This window comes from Halichoeres trimaculatus, unplaced genomic scaffold, assembly GCF_033239565.1.
Source record: "Halichoeres trimaculatus isolate MK-OKI-2021-1 unplaced genomic scaffold, fHalTri1.1 fHalTri1_scaffold_8, whole genome shotgun sequence".
Taxonomy (NCBI): domain Eukaryota; kingdom Metazoa; phylum Chordata; class Actinopteri; order Labriformes; family Labridae; genus Halichoeres; species Halichoeres trimaculatus.
Window position 1 is genome coordinate 31,538,561 of NW_027437186.1, and position 23,584 is coordinate 31,562,144.

At 39.7% G+C, this 23,584-nt stretch overlaps 1 protein-coding gene and 1 long non-coding RNA gene across 2 annotated transcripts in view; one reads left to right on the plus strand and one right to left on the minus strand.

Moving 5' to 3' along the window:
• Positions 1-15,102, minus strand: part of LOC141795360 (semaphorin-4G-like) — a 34,168-nt gene extending 19,066 nt beyond the window's left edge. Inside the window, exons 1-2 of the mRNA XM_074676205.1 lie at positions 14,970-15,102; positions 2,795-2,943 (exon numbers count right to left, since the gene is read on the minus strand). Coding sequence (XP_074532306.1) covers positions 2,795-2,943; positions 14,970-15,099 — 279 coding nt within the window. The 5' untranslated portion in view covers positions 15,100-15,102. The remainder of the gene's footprint in view (positions 1-2,794; positions 2,944-14,969) is intronic.
• Positions 11,267-15,114, plus strand: LOC141795361 (uncharacterized). Its single transcript, XR_012598588.1, has 3 exons — positions 11,267-11,578; positions 11,763-11,840; positions 14,980-15,114. It is a non-coding gene; the product is annotated as an uncharacterized LOC141795361 (long non-coding RNA).
• The last annotated feature ends 8,470 nt before the right edge of the window (positions 15,115-23,584 follow it).

Consider the following 23,584-nt stretch of genomic DNA (forward strand, 5'->3'; position numbering starts at 1 on the left):
AGAAATGATGCCTTCACAGCATATGAATTTCTGAACGATGAAATCAACAGCAGCCTTCTTCTGTAACAAACAAATTGGGTTTAACATCTTTGAAGCAGCAGTTAGAGGTGTGGTTGCGCATTAGCATTACACACATTCTTGAAATTACACCTAATGACAGACGCTGCTACCGCTGTGCTAACGTAATTAGCATAAAAGTTTGGCGTCAGGTTGTCAGCAGGTTACAAACACACACAGCAGCTCGAAAGATGAAAGAGAGTTTAAAGACATCCACCTGAATGAAATTATCCTGCAATAATTCAAGGCCTGGAGTCAGTAACCGTGATGAAATGACACACCCCAGGGAAACCGACACAGTCAATGCTGACATCAGAAATAAATCTAATTTTAGTAACAATTTAGTTTCAGTTGATTTGGTTTCATCAGTCTTTAGTGGTGCAAACACAATGAACACTATCGACCCTGTTTTTCTGAGTACTTCCAGGAACTAGAAGTGGATCGATGAGGGGTGAAATACATAAAAATGAGGCACTATGACAACAATGTGTCATCTTCTTTCTGATTTGCTGTATCCTGTGTGTGATTTTACTTCTTGACACCATTTAGAGTCTTAGAAGGAATGGCCATGAGAAAAATAGTAATGTAGAGGTACCTATGGAGTGTTGGTGCATTAAGTAGCAATAATCTATCCCCAACATAGGAGGGTGTTACACATCTCAGAAGGGGGTCCATCTAAAATCATGATGGCAGTCTAATAATAGTTTATTCAAGTAGTTCTCAAACTTTTGGAGCTAAACCATCATGAGTTGTATCATAGATGTTTACTGTGAAGCAGTAAAAGTCTGTGAATGAATACTGTGACGGTGCGAGCCTGAGCAATCAAACAGCGAATAAGCTACCAGTCTGTAACATCGTTAAAACAAATGATGTCACTGGTGGAGATAATGGTTACCTGCACAAAATTGGGGATGTCCCAATATGGATTCTTTGACTTTCAATCCAATCTGAATTTTCATGATATGTTTTGCAGATACCGATACCTTTCTCCAATAAATCCCGTACTCCGTTGGGTGATTCCGTTGTAAATGATGAATCATATTTGTTGTATTACAGCGAGCCCTATTGGTACCCCCTCGAGGAACACTTACTTTACAAATGTTGCAAGACGCTGTGTTACTATCATTGCTTTCCAAAGCGAAGTAGTCCCACACAGCGGACATGTTTGCAACATGGTTTGATTTACAGCAGCCGTAAAGCGTGACGGTGCTGAAAACACGCAAGACTGTATAAAACATGGACGTAGCCTCCCCAACTGTTTCTGAAACGCAAAATGAAGCAGATCAGCTATCCCGGCCATATTGGTAGTGGCAACGGCTTCGCATACAGCCATTGGGGGCCCACCAGTCACATGACCTGAGCTGTGCCTCTGGGCGGGCTCCCGATCTTAATATCCTCTGAACCGCTGAGTTAGAAAAAATATCACCACACACCCACCCCGTACACTGTGTGCCGATAGTAAAATTAGCAATTCAGACAGGAGACTTAGTGTGTCTGTGGCTATCTGTACTTCCGGAGCCAGCCTCAAACAGACACTCAAGAAACAGCAGATTTTAGCACTTCCACATTGTCTCATATTCTTAGACGGGAGGTTGCCACTTGGTGAAAACTGGCACAGTCCTGATCACTCAAAGAAAAAAGATACAATCTGATCCTCCAAAAAAACATATTGGGCGCCGATACCAATCAGTGAATCGGATCAGGACATCCCTACACAAATTTTGTGAAAAGAAAAAAAAAAACATTTTTGTGAAATCACTTCTGTGGGTCTGTAGACCTAATCTGGTGGGAGTATGGAATAAAAAATGTTAAGCTGAAGCAAGATGGTTAAGACTTTAATGTAAACATTTGCAAGTTAAACCTCACAGGAGTAGGACTCGTAACTACTGGGTTAACCCTTAATTTAAAAAGTTGACATTAAGAGAAGAGATGGAACCAAATATTTTGCCATCACTAGCCCAGGTTTATATTCTTAAAATATTTGCTGGTATACCTCTTTCTTTCATTTGCCTGATGATTAATTCACTGTCTTTGGAGTTTCTAATTTCTTCATATCTAAACTAGTCCCAGCACCTGTCTGTTTTTCTTATTTGAGTGTTTGACTTTTTTTCCTTTAGAGGTGAATTCTGGGCTGGTAGACGGGGATAAAAGTGGATGAATCAATCAGTCCCTCTCGCTTGTATCCACATTATGCAGACTTAATTTTTTTTAATCTTTTTTTATGCATCTAAAAATATCCCCAAGGAAAGAATATTAATTATAATCTGAATCAGTCTTCAGCTCTAAAAGGTTAAAGGTAGAAACTTTATCTCACTAGAAACAATACCTAAGTTTCCAAAGATCCAGACTGAACAGAAAACAGGTTGCATTGGAACAGATAGAAAGCTGATTACTGCATAAAATTAATCAACTTGCTCAAACATATGGGTAATATTTGCATAACTTCAGTTTCTATTTGGAGTTACAGTGAGAAGATACAGTGGTTTGTTTGCTTTTATTATTAGTATGAGAATATATGCAGAGAGGTGCTCCTGTGGTTTAACTGTCTTATTGTGCAGAAAGCGAAGCTAATACACGCAAACAAACACACACACAAAAGAGAAACAGGGGAGTAAACACTTTTGCTTCCAGATGAAAAAGTTACTGCACTGTGAGATGCAAATGAAGCCCTGACAGAGTTAAATATATGGCAGCAGAGGCACACGACTCGCAGCAACACAGAAACAAACAGACTCACAGTGAGAGCAGAGCTGGATGAGATGTCGGAGGCATTAAGAGCGAATACGGCCCCCCGAGCCCCCACGAAGAGATGCCTGCTGTCAGCCTCCAGCAACATGGTGCTGTAGTTGACTGCAGACGACTGGAAACGCCTGCAGCCCTGGAGACCTGGGAGAGGAGAGGAGAGGAGAGGAGAGGAGAGGAGAGGAGAGGAGAGGAGAGGAGAGGAGAGGAGAGGAGAGGAGAGGAGAGGAGAGGAGAGGAGAGGAGAGGAGAGGAGAGGAGAGGAGAGGAGGAAAGATGTTGTTAATGAAGTTGCACTTTCTAACCTCTTCCTTCTGTTAAATCTATTTACCAAACTTGTAAATAATGTTCCTACAAAATTCATCTCACACATTCATAATGCATCATGTTCTGTAGCGGTTGAGTCAGCGATGTGAAATCCAGAATAACTATGATTGGAGAAATTTTAGAGCTGAATTTTTTGGAGGTAAAAGCACTAAAAAGGAGAGCTTTCTTTGTTGTATGTTTCTTCAGGTACAGACTGATTGTCATTCACAAAGCTGCACACATTACCACCTGGACACATCCACTCCTATTGATTACCATCTGTCTCTATGGGAACACCTTGGTACTAACAAATAACACTTTCCAGGACAAAGACCCTGCCTTTTTTCTGAAATACTCATATCTACGGTAGCACCCTAGTCTGATAACTACACCGTGTTAATTTGAAAGGACGGTCCAAACATGGATATATTCATACTGCAGCACATCTCCACACCTCATTGTCTTTCAAAAAATCCTCCTAATGTGCTCAAAGTTATTGCTCCCGGGGTGGAGCATGTTAACAGTAGAAGAGAGAGCGATTTTCCAATCAAACCTGACAGTACGAGGATAAAGGGAGGAATAGAAATCTCTTCATCCCCCGTGATGGATTTCTCGCAGTATTATTGTCGAACCTTTGAGCAAGGCGGCGAGAGGGCTGTGTTCTTTGATTCAGATTTGAGTCTTTTTTTAGACTATGAGAGAAAACTTCTTTTACTGAACTCTGCTTTGCTAACGCTGTACAGAAAACCTAATTTATTGACGTCACAGCCCTTTAAGAATGTAAATTAGAATTATGGCAGTGGCGGCTGCTGGTCAGTCAAGGAGGGGAAGCTCATTTTTTTTTCCGGCCTACAACAAAAGTAAATTCTACCCTCAGCTCCTTTTCTAGAAAATGATCTGTGACCCTGTCGTACCAACCAGGTGCTTTTTTCCAGGGATTTTACCGGTGTTCTCTCAATGGCCAGCAGAGCTAGACTGCTTTAACGGCTTGGCCCATCATGTTGCGGGTGTAAGACTTGAGCTGCTTTAAATAGGAAAAGCTCCACAGCTGTAGCTGTAGCTGCTCATTGGTGAAAAGAGAGAGAATCTTGAAACACAACACTCGTTGTTTTTAAGAAAGGTACACTCGCTGGGGATTGATAAAGCCTATGGATCAGTCCAGAACAACTGAATGTAGAACTCAGATGATGCTCCGGTGGAGGGTTATACTTCAAGATCGCTGACTGGCTCATTTTACTGTCAATCAAAAAGGGATTCAGCCTCAGACAGATCAGCCAATCATCATGCAGAAGCTCAGCGTCCAGGCCCGCCCACTGCCTCATAGACCCCCAGAGACGCTGAGCATCTGATGGGCAGGACAAAGCCCAGCCTTTATCCAACGACCGTCCAGTTTCCACAGTGGAACAACCCACTCTATGCTTCCCCGCTGAAGTCAGAAGATGGTCAACGTCCGACTGTGTTAAAGCGCTGAGACGCTGTGGGGATGAATGAGAAGGAGGTCGAGCCAGTTACCTGAGATAGGTAGCTGATTCTGAACAAAAGATGAAGGAATTTTAGCGCAGATTTTGTCAATGAAATGTACACACAGCAGAACATATCAGCACTTTTTTGGGGACGTTTTAGGGGAAGCTGAGTTTCCCTTGCAGTCTTAGAGCAATTGCCATGGGGCGTGTGATCAGCTGGTGCAGTTTTGTATGGATATTTCTTTTGAAAATAAGAAACCACCAGTCTTTAAAAGCTGCAGTGGGCAACATTATGTTGTCTTTAGTTTGATTAATTTCTGTTTCGAGCAATATTAAAGTAAAATGTGTCTCAGTAAGCGCTGACGTCTGTATTGAGTTAATGAAAAACCTCCTGATTCAAGGTGAGCTTGCACGTAAACAGCCATTTACTGTGAATCTGTCCAGCCTTGCATCATTCACACACATGAATTTGTCAGCAGCTCTCTGTCTCTCCCCTCTCCTCTGTGGTTTTTGGAGCTCAGTGGCCGTGGGCACACACCAGTTGCTTTGCTACTTTTCAACTTTTTTTCAGGATAAATCGATCAGCTGTCAGTGTTTCTGTCCTCAGAGTCCGGCTTAACTGGCTGAGTGGAACAGGCAGTTCGCATGACAAGAGTTTACTTGCATGCTGGTGTGTAATTTAGTGGGAGGGGCTTAGTAAAGTGACATGAGGTAACACAGAGAGGTGGATGAGTTTCTTCTTTACACGTGTTTGCTCAAAAGTTGCAGCTGAGATGGTAAACTGTGCATTTTTGTCGTGAAGACTTTTCAGTGTTAGCTAAAGAAATGGTCTGACCTCTAAAAGTGCTACACTGTGATTATAGTCTGCTCAAGCTGAGGATTTTCAGCTTTTCCTCTGGTTTATATTCAGTTATATATAGAACAGGCAAGAAAAATTAAATAACAACTTTATTAAGGATGAGAAAGCTCAGGGATTACGTTCATCCCCCATGGCTTTACTGAGGAAGAGGAAGATAATGAAAAGAGGCCCAACAAATCAGATTTTAGAGATCCACTTCTACTTAAGTGTCTTTGCCTCTTCTGTGCGTCCACTTTACCAGGTTATTTAAGATACTTCTGGACAAGGACAAGACCCAAACAAGCCAAAACTATACAAACACACTGAGAAGACGTGCCATGAAGTCACTCGGTGCTGACATGTAACACTGGAGAGTTATGTAAGCTCAAAACACACAATCTATCAAGACTGGGCTCAGCCTGGGTAAATATGAAACCGCTGTCAGTACGCACGCACACAGATCACAGTCAAGGACAACCCCCCAGGCAGGTTATAACCACAACAACATCTCTACACTGAGATGTCAACAAACAGCGTCACTTATGTGGAAAAACAACAGGTGCCTTTAAATTTGACGTCTAATTAAAATAATTGAACATGAGTAACCTCAAGCAGGTTTCACTATCAGTCAGGGTGGAGTATTGGCACCATTGAAAACAACATCACAATATAACATAATAAAATTTTCAATGAAAAAATAAATAGATTAATTAAAAAAAAGTCTCATAAACATGCACCTGGAGGAACTTAAGTAACTTCTACTCGTTCTTCCTTAAAACCAGCAAAAGCCAAGAGAAATACCTTCAAATCTACTGTTTTACTCACTTAGTGTTGTACTGAGTAGACCTTTTCACTGCCGACCATATATTCTATATATTTTTTATTGGCTGCCAAGAAAACTTTACTACCAAACTGGAAGAACCCTAGATAATTATCTGTCTCAGTTATCTGATAATGTGATCTATTTGGGTTGTTGAGGCTGTTGTTTCAGTAATGAAAATGGGCCCTGACATGGAGTAAATCTGTTATTTATTTATTCATTTATTTATTGTCTGTATGTTTATTTTGTTTGCTTTCTGTATCATTGTATTGTTTAATGTATATCAGATTTACATTTGCATCATAGGCAGCAAAATTTTTGTATGTATGTAATATGTTTTGTACCTCCTTTTGTTTTACATCACTGACCTTGTCACGGATAGTGTTATATGTTAAATAGCAAAAGCCAATGTGCTGGTTTTTCTGGCAAAATTTGACATGTCTACAAGGTTTGAAGTAGGGATGCAGAGATAACTGATCGGTGGTATTGGTTATCGGTGTATGGGCGCCCCTCGAGGCTCGATTAACATCGCTCTTTGCTACTTGATTTGAAATGTTGCCTCTGATGCATTTCTTTGTTTTTTGCTGCTTTACCAGTCAACAGGGTTTAAACGCTTACATTTGAAAAGAATTGTTTTGATGGTAAACATTTGAATATTTCATAGTTTACCTAATATTAAGTAGGGGTGCACCGATCACAATTTTCTGGCCGATCAACATTCTTTAAAAAGCCTGACCTGCCGAAACCAATTTGGGCCAATACAGTTTTTTTATTTTTTATTTTTCATAACTGACAGCATAAACCTTCAATGTCCCAATCTCATTTTATTGAAAACCATTGAACAATACCAGTGAAACAACAAAATCTTTATGTTTTAACTTAAACAACCAATAAAGTGTCCTGAGTTTTAGGTCTCAGAGCAAAAAGCAACAATGGCTGGCTGTCAGACCTCCCTGGAGGGTATATACGATCAGTTTCATGTCTTAAGGTTTGGGCTGATCCCTGATCACTGATCACCCAAAATTAAGGAAATTGGCACTGATCGATCAGCCACCGATTGGTGCATGTCTAATATTAACGTCAGTAATTCCATATACTAATACTATTTTTTGCCTTTTACCCAAAACATTACCTGTCTTATCCCACAGTAGGGCATGCAGGTTATCATTTAACACTGGTATCAGATCGGTATTGGTCGAAACCAAAGCCCAGGTATCCGTATTAGTATCACAACCAGAAAAGTTGGATTGGTGCATCCCTGGTTTGAAGTTAAATCAATCAGTCAATATTCTAATGTGATTGTAATAGGTAAATAAAGATATGCTATCCATAACAATTTATCTCATTCCATCATAGCATGTAGGCCTGGCCAATAGGAAAGAATTGTTTATATGTCGACGGTATCCTTTGTCGTGCTGGTCATACTATAAAATTATTTATTGTTTGTGTTTAGTGAATAATGCAATAGATAAACACCCCCTCCAAAAAAAATCACACGCTTAATCACAATCCCAATATTGGTAAAAAAAAAAAAAAAAAAGCAATTCGATTATTTTACAAAATTGTTAAGCCCTAGTTAAAATCATAAAGCCATATTTTATATGTACTGAAGAGTATAGACGCTCAATAAGGCCAAACAGGAAAAGCAGCAGACTTCCTTCATCCACAGCCAGTCCCCCCCTCCTTCTCCACCCCCCACCCCCCAGCAGACTGCATGTTATCAAGAGAGCTGTCATTAAGATTCCTATCAGCTGCTGCAAAACACAATCCACTCTGCTCACTTCAGCAGTAGCAGCAGAGGCAGAAACCAGCTCCCATCTCACACTGCTCCTGGGTTATCAGGTTGTCTACCTTCCTACCTCATTCTCCGCAGGAAGAGGCAGAGCAGCACCTGAAGGGGATTTCACAACAATAAGTCTCCTACATGATACGAGTTGTTCTTTGTGGGGGGAGATGTAGCATTAAATCAGAGACAACTCCCAAATTTCCTCAGAGTAATCTGAGCATTAAGACACACAATGCCTGACAGCAGGAGACGGCTAACTGAAAACAACGGTACTCGGAGTGTGACGCAGCAGAAGGTGATTTATTGATGAGCACAGTTTCACCTCAGATTACATGAGGAGAGGCATGTTTGATTCATGCTCCATGGAAAGAAAAAGAGGCAGCGAGAGGAGCCCAGATGATATTATTTACTGAGCAAACACTTGGAGGGACCTCAGCTGATCAGCCCAGTACACAGTGTTCAGGGACACACACACAAACACACGCACATACGTGCTGAGGGGAGCACACACTCCCTGAACCTCCAGGCGTTGGACTGTGACGTGACAACCTTACATAAAAATTCACAGTCCAGCGTCAGGTCTGTTTACGGTTCAGGCTATTCTGACGTGCAAACAGGCCGGCTGGAGAAACTAAACAAAGTTAAATCCATGGACTGAAACCGTTTGAAGTCTGGCAGAACTCTCAAAATACCTGACAGGTTGGAATCAGAGTGCGCTGGAAGAGTTATTGAGATGTAACACCAGTTTTCATTCATTTTGACATCGTGCTCTTTCTGTTCTATTTGCTTTCAGCTTCTCCAAACTCAGCACTGAAATTCTGGGCCTCCTAAAAAGCAAAACATGGAACTACATACTTATTAAATTAGGAATGGATGATATTAATAGTGTTCAAGACGGTGTGGGTGTGGCTGATCTAAGTTTAGCTGAAATATGTCTGACACTGAAAACAACAACAGCCCAATTACGAATAGTGTAGTGCAGCAGTAAACAAAACATTACAGTCTCCTGAGTCAGGCGTTTTCTAATTAGTCGCTAAAAGGTGAGTCAAAAAATGTTTGTTTACAATGTTATAGGTAGCAGCTGGCAAACAGGTGAACATATTTAGCTGAGATAACTTTTATTATGTTATAATAGTCTTGAAAACATACGTGACATCTGTTTTAAATGCTGTCAAACGATTAAAAAAATTAATCATGTCTATTCTGTGATTAATCATGATTAATCGCACATTTCCCTTGGGATTAATAAAGTCTATAGATTAAATCAAATTTTGTTTTGAGTGGTGCTGTTAAAATATTGAGTCAGATTAATCACAGGTTTGCAGTGGATATTAATAATGTTTCATTTGAGCAAACAAACTCAAGAAAGGGGAATATTTTTGTACTTAGCCTGTTTATTAAACACCTTTAAAGGTCCCATATTATGCAAAAATCACTTTATTAAGTCTTGTAGTGAAATTTGTGGGTCTTTGTCTTTCCTCCCATCCCACAAAATGTGATATTCAATGACAAAACCTGTACTTAGTAGTGCTTGTGAATGTAAAATCCTGAAAATGAGCTGTTTGGAATTTGGGGATTTGCCGACATCAGCAATTCCTTTTTTTTGACCAATCAGGAGCAAGTCTGACCTGATTGGTCCACCGGAGCAGATACCCCCGAACCCCTTTCCCGCCCATTTCCCTCCCCAGCAGTGGGGAGGAGAATGCCAAAGTTGAAGAGCCATCACTGCTCTGTTTTTGGCTGTAAACAGCCACATAGTCCCATGCTCAAGCTTCCTATCTTGGAAGTAGACAAGTCTAAGTGGCTAGAGTTCATTGATCAAGGAAATGTGCCAGCTACACTCAGTAAAGCTGTGCATGTGTGTGCTAGTCACTTCACGACCGACTGCTTTTCCAACTTTGGACAGTCCAACAGAGGGCTAGAGAATAGGCTGGTCCTGAATCCAGGTGCATTACCAACCATCCTCCAACAAACCTGGGACCCTGGAAATGTGAGTATTTTAAATGCTGTGTGCTGTGGAGCAGATGTAAGAGCTTTTCCTCAGTGTCCCCCCTGTCTCTGTGTTAGCTTCAGGATGCTAACTTTAACTGCGGTTAGCCTGTTGTTTTAGCCTGTAATGTTACGGTAAACGAGCTTCGCTGTTTTCTAAACATTGTGTACTCAGAGCTCGTGGCGCCGCTCTCAGTGACATGGAAGAGCGTTCTGAACAGAGGGGCTATGAGAGCCTGGAAACAATGCTGCTGTGCTTGATTTATTGATTTTTTACCAAAACATGTTACTACCATTTCATGAAGACATCAATGATCCATATTAAACTGCAGAAAAGGAGCAGAATATGACACCTTTAACAGTTTATGTTATAAAAAAAACCCTTGTGTGTCCTGATGGAGCCATGCATCTTGAGAGGCGACTTGTAAAAGCTTTGTAAAAACCATGTCCTCAGCGACATTAATGGGTCCTGAGAGTTTTTGCAGTCCACTTAGCAACTATGTCAATTTGTATGTGTTAGATTTACTGAAGCCCCGAAGCAGAAAACAATCTCCTTCCTGCAGAGTGCGCATAATACTTAATGTTTTTCGACCAATCTTTTTATCTTTTTCTTAATTTTTTGTACTCAAATCTACTTGGACAAACTGCCCAAATTGTATTGCCAGAGACACTTCAAGGGTTTTGAGTCATTCTGCACAAAAGATGAATTAATAGAGTCAAAATTTTTAATCAGATAAATCGTGATGATGGAATTAATCTGATTAATGCTTTAGATTTGACAGCCCTAATTAATTTAACCTATCCTTTGCTGATGTTGTCTTATAGATTAAGAACTTCTCTCCTTTACTCTTTAACACTGAGCTGTACGAAAGAAATAACGATGTTTTAGCGTACGGCCATATTTTTTTAATCAGTCTCGTACTGGCTCTTGCAGAAAAAAGTATTAAAAAGATAAAAATGATCCATCTTGTCACTGGTAGTACTTCTTTTTGTTCTCGAGGTCACATAGAGCATCAGTAATAACTCCAGCCCGTTGCATAACCTTCCTCCCACAAATGTTTTGAAGAACAGTGACATTGCAAAGACGAGAGAACACAGGTGTGTGTGTGTGTGTGTGCGCACGTGTGTGTTTGACTTTCCTTGTGGGCATGCATGTGTGATTGAACTACCCCACACAGGTTTGGAGGCTTTGCTTTTAGGTTGCTAAGAAACACAGAGATTAGAGGGATTAGCTGTAAGTTTGCATATCCAAGTCTTCTCATCAGAAGGAGGGCAGCTAAAAGAAACAAAAACCAGAGTTGGGGCAAGGTAACGGTATTAAACGAGGCCAGAGCGTCCAGGAAGAGTACAATCTAATGAAGAACAAATTGAGTGGAGGAGAAAGAGCTTTAGAGCGGCCAACTGTAGGGAGATCGATGGTGGAGGACGGAGGAGGGGATGAGAAAGCGACGGGGTGCAGGCGAGGAGATGTGTAGGAGGACCTGTGGGCTGGCTTTAGCACCGATGCTGACTTACAAAACCTGAGATAAAGGTATCAAAAGAGGATCAAGCCAAGAGAAGAGAGATGGATAATAAGGGTAAGTAGGTGACGTACTGTGAGAAAGTTAACAGCTTAAGAAGGGAGTAGGAGAAACCAAAGCTCTGTGATGAAATGAAGTAAAGAAATTAGGTATAAAGACAGAAACTGATCTTTGTTCTTGGTATTAAATATGTTTATCTCTGCTTTACGAATGAGCTCTAAGGGTATTGTTTGTTTTTCAGAGCCAGCCTCAAGTGGACAGTTGAGGAACTGCAGATTTTTGCGCTCCTATTTTCTAACACAGGAGGCTGCCTCCATCTGTAAGCATAAAACTCCTCCTATTTCTGTTTAGATGTAGTGCTTCTTTAAAATAAATGTGTGTGCACATTAGAGACTTGCGCTATCGCTGAGATGAGGAGGAGATGTTACTTTACAGATCTAAGCGTAAAGATGTGAGAAGATTTCCCCTCACACAGATCTGTAATGACAAATGAACCTGGGATCAGATCGCAGCTCTGAGGACACACACAAGGAAATAAACAGTATACAGCCGTAATGCGCCATACTACAACAGTTGTCATGGTTACAGTGCTTCTTCCATCTACCTACAGTCATGTCAGTTTCCCCGGATGCTCCTAAGGGATTCGAGTGTAAGCACTTCACTCATCTTTCTCTGCCTCTGTAGCACCTCCGGCTGCATGCCATCACTCACACAAGGCAAAGGAGAAATAATAACAACAGTTTGAAATCTTAAAAAAAAAAAAAACAGGTTAAAAATGGTTTCCAGAGGAGGCAGGTGTATGAATCCCCCAAGGACAGCAGGTGTTTGTGCAAGCTGAAGATGTGTCAGGAGCAAAAAGAACAGAAATGGAGAAAAGTGCAAGACAAAAGGAGAAAGCAGGCAGCATCTGATAGACTATAAAAAGAGATTGGTTGTTCTGAATGTTGTCTCTATTTTCAGGTTTTGCAGAAGAAAAGATGAAGAGTTTGTAGGCGTGTTTTTGGAAGACTTCTGGTTTTTGTTTGTGGGCTGAGCAGTATCGTCCGCTTACGTATCAACAGGCTTTGGCTGTACACGGGGAAACAGTCAGCATAAAGAGCAAAAGAGAGGAATGAAACTCCTCTTTAATGTAATCCAAGAACCTTTTAACAGCAATCTAACAACTTAGCTTTAACAATGATCAAATGAGATGTTATTTCTCTACAGGCTTGGTCCTTGTTCTTGTAGAGGCAGGACAATAAACAATAGCAAGGTGCAAAGAAGAAAGTCTCAGTCTGAAAGGTGCATGATTTAAATCAGAAGGTTCAAAGGTTTGATCCCAGCTCCTGCAGTCACTGTGTCCTTGAGGAAGACACTGAACCCCAAATTGCTCCAGCTGCTGGTCTGCCATCAGCATGTGAATGTTGTGTGGATGGATGAAAGAAACTAGTGGTGTGATGCGTTTCGAGGCGTCAGAAAGACTAGAGAGGTGCTGTGTGAGTACTGGTCCATTTACCATCTACCGTATACTAGAAAAGGTCAAGGGTCAAATGCCAATCTTCAAATATTTGAAATCAAATCAGTTTACTTTGAAATATTTTCTAATTCTAGTATGTTTTCTTGAACTAAAAGGGTCAACAAAAACTGTTTTGAGGTTAAGTACAAGACGGCTGCGACTGAAGTAAAACAACAGGATATCTGCAGATCTGGATGTGACTCCTTTTTTCTGTGGTAAGTTTGTGAGTTGCTGGTTTTGTTCCATTTGACAATGAGCGCTGATACACTTAATGGGTGTTTGAAGCATAGCACAGCTGAGTACAACCGTGAGATGCTGGATTAGGTAAATAGAAACAAAACAACAGGTTACAGTGCCTTTCTGAAGTTGATTCATTGACTCATTTGGATATCAATCCATGTCTTTTGCGCATATACCACTGGCAAGTACATTAATTCATAACAGTTAAGTTTTTTTAGGCTTAAAGGTGCCAGATATTTTTGGATAAGTTCTACTTTGTTGTGCTGTTACCTCCAGACTATAAGTCCTGTTGGGGTCAGTACTGATTACAGATATGTGTCTGTTTGTATTTGCCAACAATATGTATCCATTACCAGTAAGTATTTCTTATCTGTATGGTTTAAGTTAGTTCATGATGTTTTGTTTTGAAATTGAGCAGATGGTACATGTTGTTTGCCTGACTTATTGTTTGGGTTGGTTTTCTATGTTCAGCTTGATGCATGTTGGGAAAGAGCTGCGGTGGAAATAGACTTTGTGTATCTTTAGCAGAACGGAGTGAGATGAAGCACTACTTGTGAAACATGAGCATTGACTGGAATAGACACAGATCAGCTCCACAGAGTGCTGTGCTGATCGAACCCAAACACTTCCTGTGGAAAGTTCACTCAAAACTGATAAAGAAATACAAAAACTTTGAACAAGATCATGAAACTCTAAAGAGCGATACATGTTGATCTGATTGGAGCATGGTCTCTTTCAGGGGTCATCAAATGGGGGTACGCAAAGACAGTCCAGGTTTAAACATGTATATAGTTTATAGTTGATCTTAATTTCATCCATGTTTTATGTAAAAAGTATATGCATAAACATAAAAGATAAAATCCAAAATGAATAAAGAGGAGCTGAAAAAAGAAAAATCTTGTTGCATCCTCCTCTTCTCTCACAAAAAAATTAACTCAACACCTCACGAAACACACACAAAAGAAGTAATACTATTTGCCCAGCATGCCGACTAACTTTCCACTGGGTCATTCTTGGAGCAAAAGCAAAAGCAAAACAAGTCACAAGCAGAAAACTAAAGTTCTATCAAAAAAAAACCTAAGAAACAACAAAAACAACAAAAAAAATACGACCAAACAAGATCTAGAATGTCTGGGATTCCTAATGTGTTGGTTTTGATATTTTTTCTTTAAATATTCAAAAAAAGCGACCAAGCAAAATCCCGTTAACACCATTTATTCAACCAATGTTTGAATCCAACATAAGTTTAGTTCATAAACAGAATATTTTATCAGACAGACACAAATACTACAGTGCTGCGCTTTACATCTTTCTTTCCAACTATAACTGTTTTGTGCTTTTTAGGGGCTAGCTGGCAGAAAAAAAACATTTCATAGAGGGGTACATCACTGAAAAAGTTTGAGAACCACTGCTCTCTCTAACGCAGACTTTGGAGTCAACATATAAAAGAGAAACTGCCAATGTTCAAGGGTCAAGTGTCAAAGGTTGACCAATTAATGCACAAAAGTTTAAAAACTGAAAACAAAGTAAAGTAGAAGTCTGACTTTGAACAGACAGTCAAAAACAGGCAATGAGTCATCCAAGGTGAGAAAATTGATCCCATGTGAGATGATCAAACTGATGTTAAATCTTGAAGATATGAGAAGTTTTTTTTACCAGTTGTCTTCACCAAAAATCACTTAAAGCTCGGTGTGTGTATGTGTTTTGTCTTACCACTGCTCAGCACTGTGATACGAGGAGTCACATCGAGGTCCAGCGGTGGTTTGAAAGGGTAACCAGCTGCAGCACACACACAGCAGCTCAGCAGCAGGAGCCACGTCGCAGAGGATCGAGGTCTCTGCATCTCCACCGACGAAACTCAGGGAACACTTTCTCCCTTCAGACTGGAGCGTACGGGTATGTGAAGTACTCACACAAACATGTTCGGTCTACGCCTCCTATACACGTCCCTGAAAAGCACTCTCCACTGCACGCAGACAAAACCAAGGATGAGACCAGGTAGAGTGAAGAACCTGAGAACAAAACATAAAAACAGTCATTAGGAAAATACCAAAGAAGACACAAAATTTGACCTCAAAAGTTGGAAAAGAAGTTGATAGAGCTGTCAAAGTTTAGCGCCATGGCTCAGGCAAACTAAAAAGCCTGATAGGGAGGATTTCACAAGGATGACGACAGAGATATGAAAGACACACAAAGTGCTTCCACTCAGAAAATATTGCAGGCTTTGGGAGATCAACGGCTGCCTCCCCATGTTGCAACGTCTGCAGCTGCCGAGTCTAAACACACAGCCGAAAATATCATTAACCAAACAATGGCTGTCAAACAGAGCTACGTGCCGATACCACGAGCAAACAGGTGGGGATTAAACGTCCATGTGAAGAAATCTGAGCAGATGAGGTGCGAGGCCAGCTCAAACAGCAGACGCACTTGAGAGGAGCCGAATCCAGAGGGGAGAGATTGTGAAATATGATCATCTGAAAAATGAGGGTGTTGTTACGAGATGGGAATGCTAATGTTGTTCGGACAGAAAAAAATAAAAAGCGTTTTTTTCAGGAGTGGAGGGTGGGGAGACAAGGAGAGGACGATGTTTTTCACCATCACATGCAGCACACGAGAGAAACACAGAGAGGAAAACAGGCAGCAGAGCGACATCGCTCCCATTAATGGAAACATCTCTTTCTCTCTGTCATAAATCTTTCTGTTTACTTTCTCTCCTTCTTCTTCTTCTTTTCTCTTTCTTATTTTGTCTTTCCCCTCTTATAATCTCTTCTCTTGTTCTCCCTCTTTCTTTCTCTCTGTTTTCCCTGCTCTTCATTTAAGTCTCTCTTTCTGAATCTCTGTTTCTCCTTTCTCTCTGTTTGTTTCTCCTCTTCTCTCTTAATCTCTCCCTCCTCCATCTCAGGCCAACTGTTTCTTGGGCTTCTTTTCTCTTATTCTCTGCTTTTTCTTGCCCTCCTTTCCTTTTCTCTATCACTATCTATCCTTTTTGTTGGTCTCTTTTCTTTTCCTCTAAACCTCATTTTCTATCTTCCTTTCTTCCTCCCACTTTCCCCCTTTTCTCATTTCATTCCTCCATTATTTACTTTTTATCGTTATCTCTTTCCTTCCCTTCTTTTCTCTTTCCATTCCTCCTTTTCTCTCTTTCATCCCTCCTTTTTCTAACCTATATCCTTCCTTTTCTCATTTCCATCTCTCATTTTCTCTTTTCCATCACTCCTTTTCTTTGCTCTCCCTCCTTTTTTTCTCTTTCCATCCCTCCTTTTCTCTCTTTCATCCCTCCTTTTCTATCTTCTACCCCTCATTTTCCCTCATTCATCCCTCTTTTTTCTCTATTTCCATCCCTCCTTTTCTTTGCTCTCCCTCCTTTTTCTGTCTTTCCATCCCTTGTTTTCTCTTTGTCCATCTTTCTTTTTCCTTGCTCCTCCTCCTTTTCTTTTTTCATCCCTCATTTTACCTCTTTCCATCCTCAATTTTCTCTTTTCCTTGCTCTCCCTTTTTCTTTCTCCCCTCCCTCCTTTTCCCTCTTTCGTCCCTACTTTTGTCTTTCTGTATCCTTCCTTTTTCTTTCTTTCATCCCTCCATTTTTCTCTTTCCACCCCTCTTTTTGTCTTTTCTACCTTTCTTATTCCTTGCTATCCCTCCTTTTCTGTCAATCATCCCTCCTTTTCTCCCTTTACATCTCTCCTTTTCTCTCAGTCATCTCTTTTTTCTCTTTGTCCATCTCTCTTTTTTCTTGCCCCCTCTACTTTTCTTTTTTCATTCCTATTTTAACTCATTCCACTCCTCTTTTTTCTTCCTTTCCATCCCTCCTTTTTTCCTCTTTGCATTCTCATTTTCTCTGTTTCCATCCTCCCGTTCTCTTTTCCATATCTCCTTATCGTTGCTCTCCCTCCTTTTTCTCTCTTCCCTCCCTTATGTTCTCTCTTCCTATCCCTCGCTTACTTTTTCCATCCCTCCTTCTTCCCTTTTCCATCCCACCTTTTCTCTTTTCCATCTCTTCTTTTTCTTGCTTCCTTTCTTTACTCTCCCACTATTTCTCCTTTGCTTTTTCAATCTCTTTCTCTTCCTCTCCCTTCTTGTCCTTGCTATCTTTCTTTTGTCCCCCTTTCTATCTATCATTTTCTGTTCTTCCACTGTTTTTTCCCTTTTTGTCTCTGTTTTCTGTGATCTCTTTTTGTTTCTCCATGTGTTCTCCTTCTTTCCATCTCTCCCTCTGTCTCTCAGTCTCGGCCCCTCCTCCTCCTCTCATCTCTCCTTCACCGTCTTTAAAACATTTTTCTATTCACAGATATTTCCTTCACTAAACATGCCTCCAGCACCCTTAAAAGCTCAACGTCCAGGGAGCCAGTCCTTTCTTTCTGCCTTGAGCACACACACACACACAAACACACACACACATTGGACACAAACCCTGAATGCAACAATATCAACAAGAAGAGCAGAAAAGAGTTTCCTGACTGCCCTCTTTAGTCCCAGCAGTCCCTCAGGGCTGACACCATGACAACGGCTGGCTTGAAGGTTGCGTAATGTGACAGAAAAACACTGCAGCATCCAGGTGTGGGGAAGAGAAATACTTTAACTGTGATTCTCTCAGCGGGTAGACCCAGGTAAACCAACGGACAATTTAAATACTGTGTAACTCACATGATGCTAGCATGGTGAAAACTTAATGACTGCTGAGAAAAGTGACTCCTGTCCTGTTCCTGTCCACAGATTGGACTTAGCTTTTTAGCTTTTTGTTATTAACCAAATCTTGTTTAATACTCTAAATCAGGGGTCTTCAACCTGCGGCTCTGGAGCCTCATGCGGCTCTTTGACTCCTTTGCAGTGGCTCCTTGTAAATTTAAAATATTTTAATGAAATAAAGATAATTTTTTTTATTTTTTCTTACAAAGGGTAAGGGTGGTAACAACAAAGACACTAAGTTAAATCACAATATAACACTTTGTACTAAAAATGCATGACCTCTTGAGATTGAGCTTTTAATTATTTTGTGATTTTTTGCTATTACTTAAGATTTTTGGAATTTCTCTTATTTCATTATTTGGACATTTTTGCAAATTAAAAAAAAAGAATTCAATTTTTTTTAAGCAAATGTTTTAATTTTTTTATATAAATCCCTCTTTTTGCAATCTTAAGAAAATTTTACAATTTTTTGGAAATATTTTTTTTTTTAGAAATTGCATTTTCAAGGTTTTAGGCCATTTCAGCAAATTTTTTGAAACATCAAAAATTTTGGACATTTTTTATATTTTATTTTATTTTTTTTTTGACAATTTTGCAAATAAAAAAGAATCCTTTTTTTTTTTAATTTAGCAAATTTTTGATTTTCTTCATCTAAATTCCCCCTTTTTTGCAATTTTTAAAAAGTTTTACATTTTTTTTGGAAATTAAGCAAAACTTTGAAAGTTCATTGTTAAAAGTTTGTCAGCATTTATAAGATATTAATTTTTGTGCATATTTTAGTATAATTTTTTTTCATTTTGCATTTTTTTCCCCCAAATTTGCAAAAAAATTTAAAATAAAAAATTAAGAAATCACGGACAATTTTATAAACACAAAAACCTCTCATTTAGATAACTATTCACCAGATTATACACATTTTGTCTTGTCTTAATGTGAATATAAAGAAGATTTTGTGGCTCCCGAATGACTTTCATCCAGGTGAGCTGAGGAAAAATGGCTCTTTTGAAAGTAAAGGTTGAGACCCCTGCTCTAAATGATTTTGGATTTGTTTGGTATCTTTCCCCCACAGACATGACACCATCTGAGCAGAGAGACGTGAAAACAACAGATGGTTCCAGAAAAAAATTAAGTTGGGATCAGTAAAACCTCAATCCTCTGTCTTTTAAAGTTCAGACAATAATAAGCCTGAGGAGTAAGGTCTGTTATGCAAATGAATCGGTGTCGGGCAGCTGCCAGGATTCTCACAGTCAATAAAAAGAGTGAGTGGAAAGTAATGATTTTTTTGTCATGCCCAACTTTTAAAATGTGAAAAATGCAGATTTTTTCATTCTTCGTCTCAATAGCTGATAAAAAAAAATAAGGATTAACAAAATGAGACTTTTTAAAATGCAGCTCTTTGAGTTTTTCCTCCGAGTTTCGTCCAGGAAGGATTGGTTTGGCATCTTTCCCTGATGGCAAATTCATTATTCAGACAGAGACGAAGTTGGAGATAAAGGTAAATTTGACAAAAACATTCCCGGTGATGGATTTCAGGTCTCTGCTCTCAGTGCCAGAATGAAATAAAGCCAGAGGCTAGATGGACAGAAATCAATCTTTAGAGATGTGATGCAGAGCCAAATGATGTTCATCTTCTAGAGGTGGAGAAATATCCTCCATATCCTGGGAAATATGACTTTTTCACTCTTGTTCACCACTTTTTTGATAGGTTTGTGCTCCTTGTATGGCAAATATACTTAAGGGACACCAATTAATTCAGTCAAACATTCTCCTACAGGATGTGCTTCCTCTCCTGAGCCAGGTCAAATACAGCAAAGGTGTGTCAATTTCCCTCTTCATTTCTCCACGCTCCCTTTGAAAGGTTGCAGAGGAGGCGTAATAAGCCGGTCATTTATCTGAATCATACACATTAGATCACTCAGATAGGAATCTGAGTGGTCTTTATGTGATTTTATAAACCCGAGAGGAAGAGGAGTCTATTGAGATTGCGCTGGAGAGAGTGTGGAAATATGAAAAATAGGAGAGAGCTGTGAAAAAACACATGAAATACTGTCAGAAAGTGTAGCAGCAATGAGCTCAGAGGAGAAAGAAGTGACACTTACAATTCCCTGTCATCTAAAAACTATCATCCTGACGTGCTCTGAGAAGCCTCTATATGCAGAATCCATCAATAGTTAATTGGTGGACGAACAGTGAAGTCCAAACTTTGAGGAAATGTAAAGTAGAGACACGCTGGAAGCAAAATGAGCCAGAGGAAATTATGCCTGTGCCCACACCACCTAAACTTTCTAATTCACTCCCTCCTGATCTCACTGCCGGCTCTCAGTCCCCTGACATTCATGTACGGAAATAGATTTTATCAGGCAATTATAAAGTGTCTATAAACCTGCCTGAGCAGAGGAGATTGGAGCTGTGCAGTGACAGCTCCAGCAACAGACAACAATTGTCCCAGACGACTCAAAAAATCTCTGTTTTAGGGATGGATGTGTGTGTGTGAGTGTGTGTGAGAGAGAGACAAAAGACAGAAAAGATTACAGTGAAAGCCATTGAGCTGTGCTTCAACAGAGAGGCAGACTGCTTTTAAACACTGTTGTTTAAAAGACAGACAAAAAGGAAGCAAACTGAACTGAACTCTGTTTGCTCTCAATTCTGAGGCTTCGTGAGTTACAGTCACTTTTTGTGCACGAAACACTGAGCTCCTTGGACTTTTCACACTGTTTTTGTGACAATACCACAAAAGGGATGAAACCTTAATACTGACCGTTGTTTATCATCTTTTATCATTTAAACAACATAGCTTTGTTAAGGCACTTGTACAAATCTCTTCCTTTTGCTCTGGTTCTTCGTTGAAAAGCAGTTTAAATCTGTAAAACTCTAAATATCATGACTATAAGTTTAGTTTTGTTGAAAAATGTTTGTAAACTAAGTAATAAAATATGAAACTTAAGTTAATTTAACTCAAAATCTCAAGTAAACTGAATTAAATAACATTTTGAAGTACAGCTGGGTCACACACCCACAGCATTTCCTCCTCACTCATGGCTATAAACACCATCACAACAAAAAACAGCTCTAATAACTTTAGTAACCGTGAGTGAGGAGGGGAGACAGTAGATATGAGACCCTACTGTACATTGAATTATTCTTTTTCAGGGGGGACATGTTGTCTGTGCACCACGGCACTGACTGGTGATCTGTGCTCCATGGCATAGGGTCTTGTACCCATTGATTTTGCAGTGTGTACCTACAGTTAATATATCAATAAATTAAATTTTTGACTTGACTATCATGCTATGTAGGCCAGTTTTGAAAATGTAAAAACATATGTTTATTTATTTTTGACGCAGAATGCCAGTCCACACCACATAGAGCACAGACAGCTGGTCAATGCGGTGATGCACAGACAAACAAACTGTGTCATGTGAAGCACAGACAACCTTTTCCACTGCTGCATGTCTAAAAGTACAGCAGGGTCTTATATTGACTGCATCCCCTCCTCACTCAGGGTTACAAAACACAGTCACAGAAACTAATGATTTTAAGTTGTGCTCACTTTAACAGTAACAGAAGTTAAATCTACTCAGAAATCATCAGTTTCAACACTGAAAACTCAGACATTTGAGTAAATTGAACTTACTGATAGCTTAATCCAATTGAGTAATTTGAACTTTTGGGTTTACAGTGTAGGGCCAGTAAGAGACCTTAAGACCACAGTGTGGGATCAGGCACTTGCAAGACATGTTTATGCAACAATCTGATTTAACTGGCCCTACAAATATCTGGATCTTCATCCAAGTGATGACTCTTCCTTCCTATGACCCATGCAGCATGTTGTATTGCTCTGCTGATTTATTAAGGCAGCCTTGAGCAACTTGTGTTTACAAGAAGCAAAGAAACACAGATTTTTCAGGGCGCCCCGAGTGTGAAAGTCAGGGCTGATACTGATGTTTGTTTCATTACCTCTTTGAAATTCTTCATGTCTGTTCTTCAAATAAGCTGTGATACTTGACGCCTCCCTGTTTCACAAACTTCGTGTTGCTTATCTTCGTCTGCGATGGTGTTATACCCTCACACTGGCACATTTTAATTCATGAAAATAACACGCTCAGCATCAAATGTCTCCTCATTTCATGTCAGAGTTTGTTCAACAGGTGAACTCTTTCACCAAATAAAGCATTGTCTCAAAATAAGCAGTTAGGTGAGCCAGAATAAAGCTGATGCAGCTCTTGGCACTGATTCACGGCACATTATTTGCCGACGTTCATTATTTGTCATCACTGACGATATTGACTGATTCATAAACTGGTGCATCTGTGCTCATGTTCTGGTTTTAACTCAATTATCATGTGGTGTTAGCAAACCCAATGAGAGGAACATCAGTCAGAATTGCAACAGACTTGCCTGGAAATCTACACAGAAAAACCTTGACTGTGCTGCATTACAGGGTTCGTAGTGTAGGAGTGTGGCTGAACATGAACGTCTTATTTTGAAATCCTTGATCATAAAAAATCAAGACTGGAGCCTTTTCTGAGTTTTCATCAGAATGTGAAGCGAAATACTCCAAATTTGGTTGGGAAAATTTGAGGAGAAAGGGAAACATGATAAATTGTGGTTGTATTTCTGGTATGTTTTAAGCTTAGCTGTTATTATGAGATAGAAGTCATGTTATTTAAAGTAACTTTACAGAGCTTAATGTTGCTGTCAAGATTTATCATAATGCCACTTTGGACGCTTCTTAATCCAAACTAGAAGCTACAGCAGAGTATTAAGTCTCCAAAACCCAATAAGCATTAGTCACATCGTTTCAAAAACATTATCTTAAATAGACAAGACAGCATTTAAATAAGTAATGAGTTGATTTTAGTTTCTAATAAATCGTTACTTCAGTATCAACATTTTAGTTGCTGAGTGTGATCACCAGGTTTCTGTCTGCCTAATGATTAGATCACAGTCTCAAAGACAATCAGCTTAGACAGGAAATGTCTGATTACCTTTGCTAACAGAGCAATCTTTCTCTTTAAGTACTTTCAACATCATGAGAGTGTGTTTACAGCTGATTTACTCTGATCAGACCTGTTCAGCTGGCACACTGCCGTATGTTTTTCATACTATGAATCACCGGCTGCACCTTTTACTCTGCATGTTAAGCAGATAGTCTACATCCCCTGTTGATACCTGGTGGATTGATATTCAATTCATCAGTGTACATGAGTTATAATGCAGTGTAATGAGGCAGGAGGGAGCATGATTGTGTTTAAAATGAATCAATTAGCCAACAACATTAACGTTTCTGTCAATCTTGCCTCTGTTTAGTCTGAGCAGGAACACCACAAATACAACATACATGAGCACATGTTTTCAAGAGAATGTCATGCAAATTTCATACAAGGGCTCTTAGTGTTTTTAAAATAAATTTACAACACTGCTGAAGGGTCAGAATAAAAACAGTAGCTCTAGGGTACAAACTGTATCTTAAATACAAAGAATACACTGAAAGTATACTATTCTTTTTCGCTTAAAGAGAGTTGTTTTGAGAGTCTTACCTGTTGTTTAAAATCCTTGAAGATAAAGATATGCACGTTTCCTTACGCACCCAATAATCCAAGTGGACTTTAAACGCCTGAACTGATACACACACAAACACC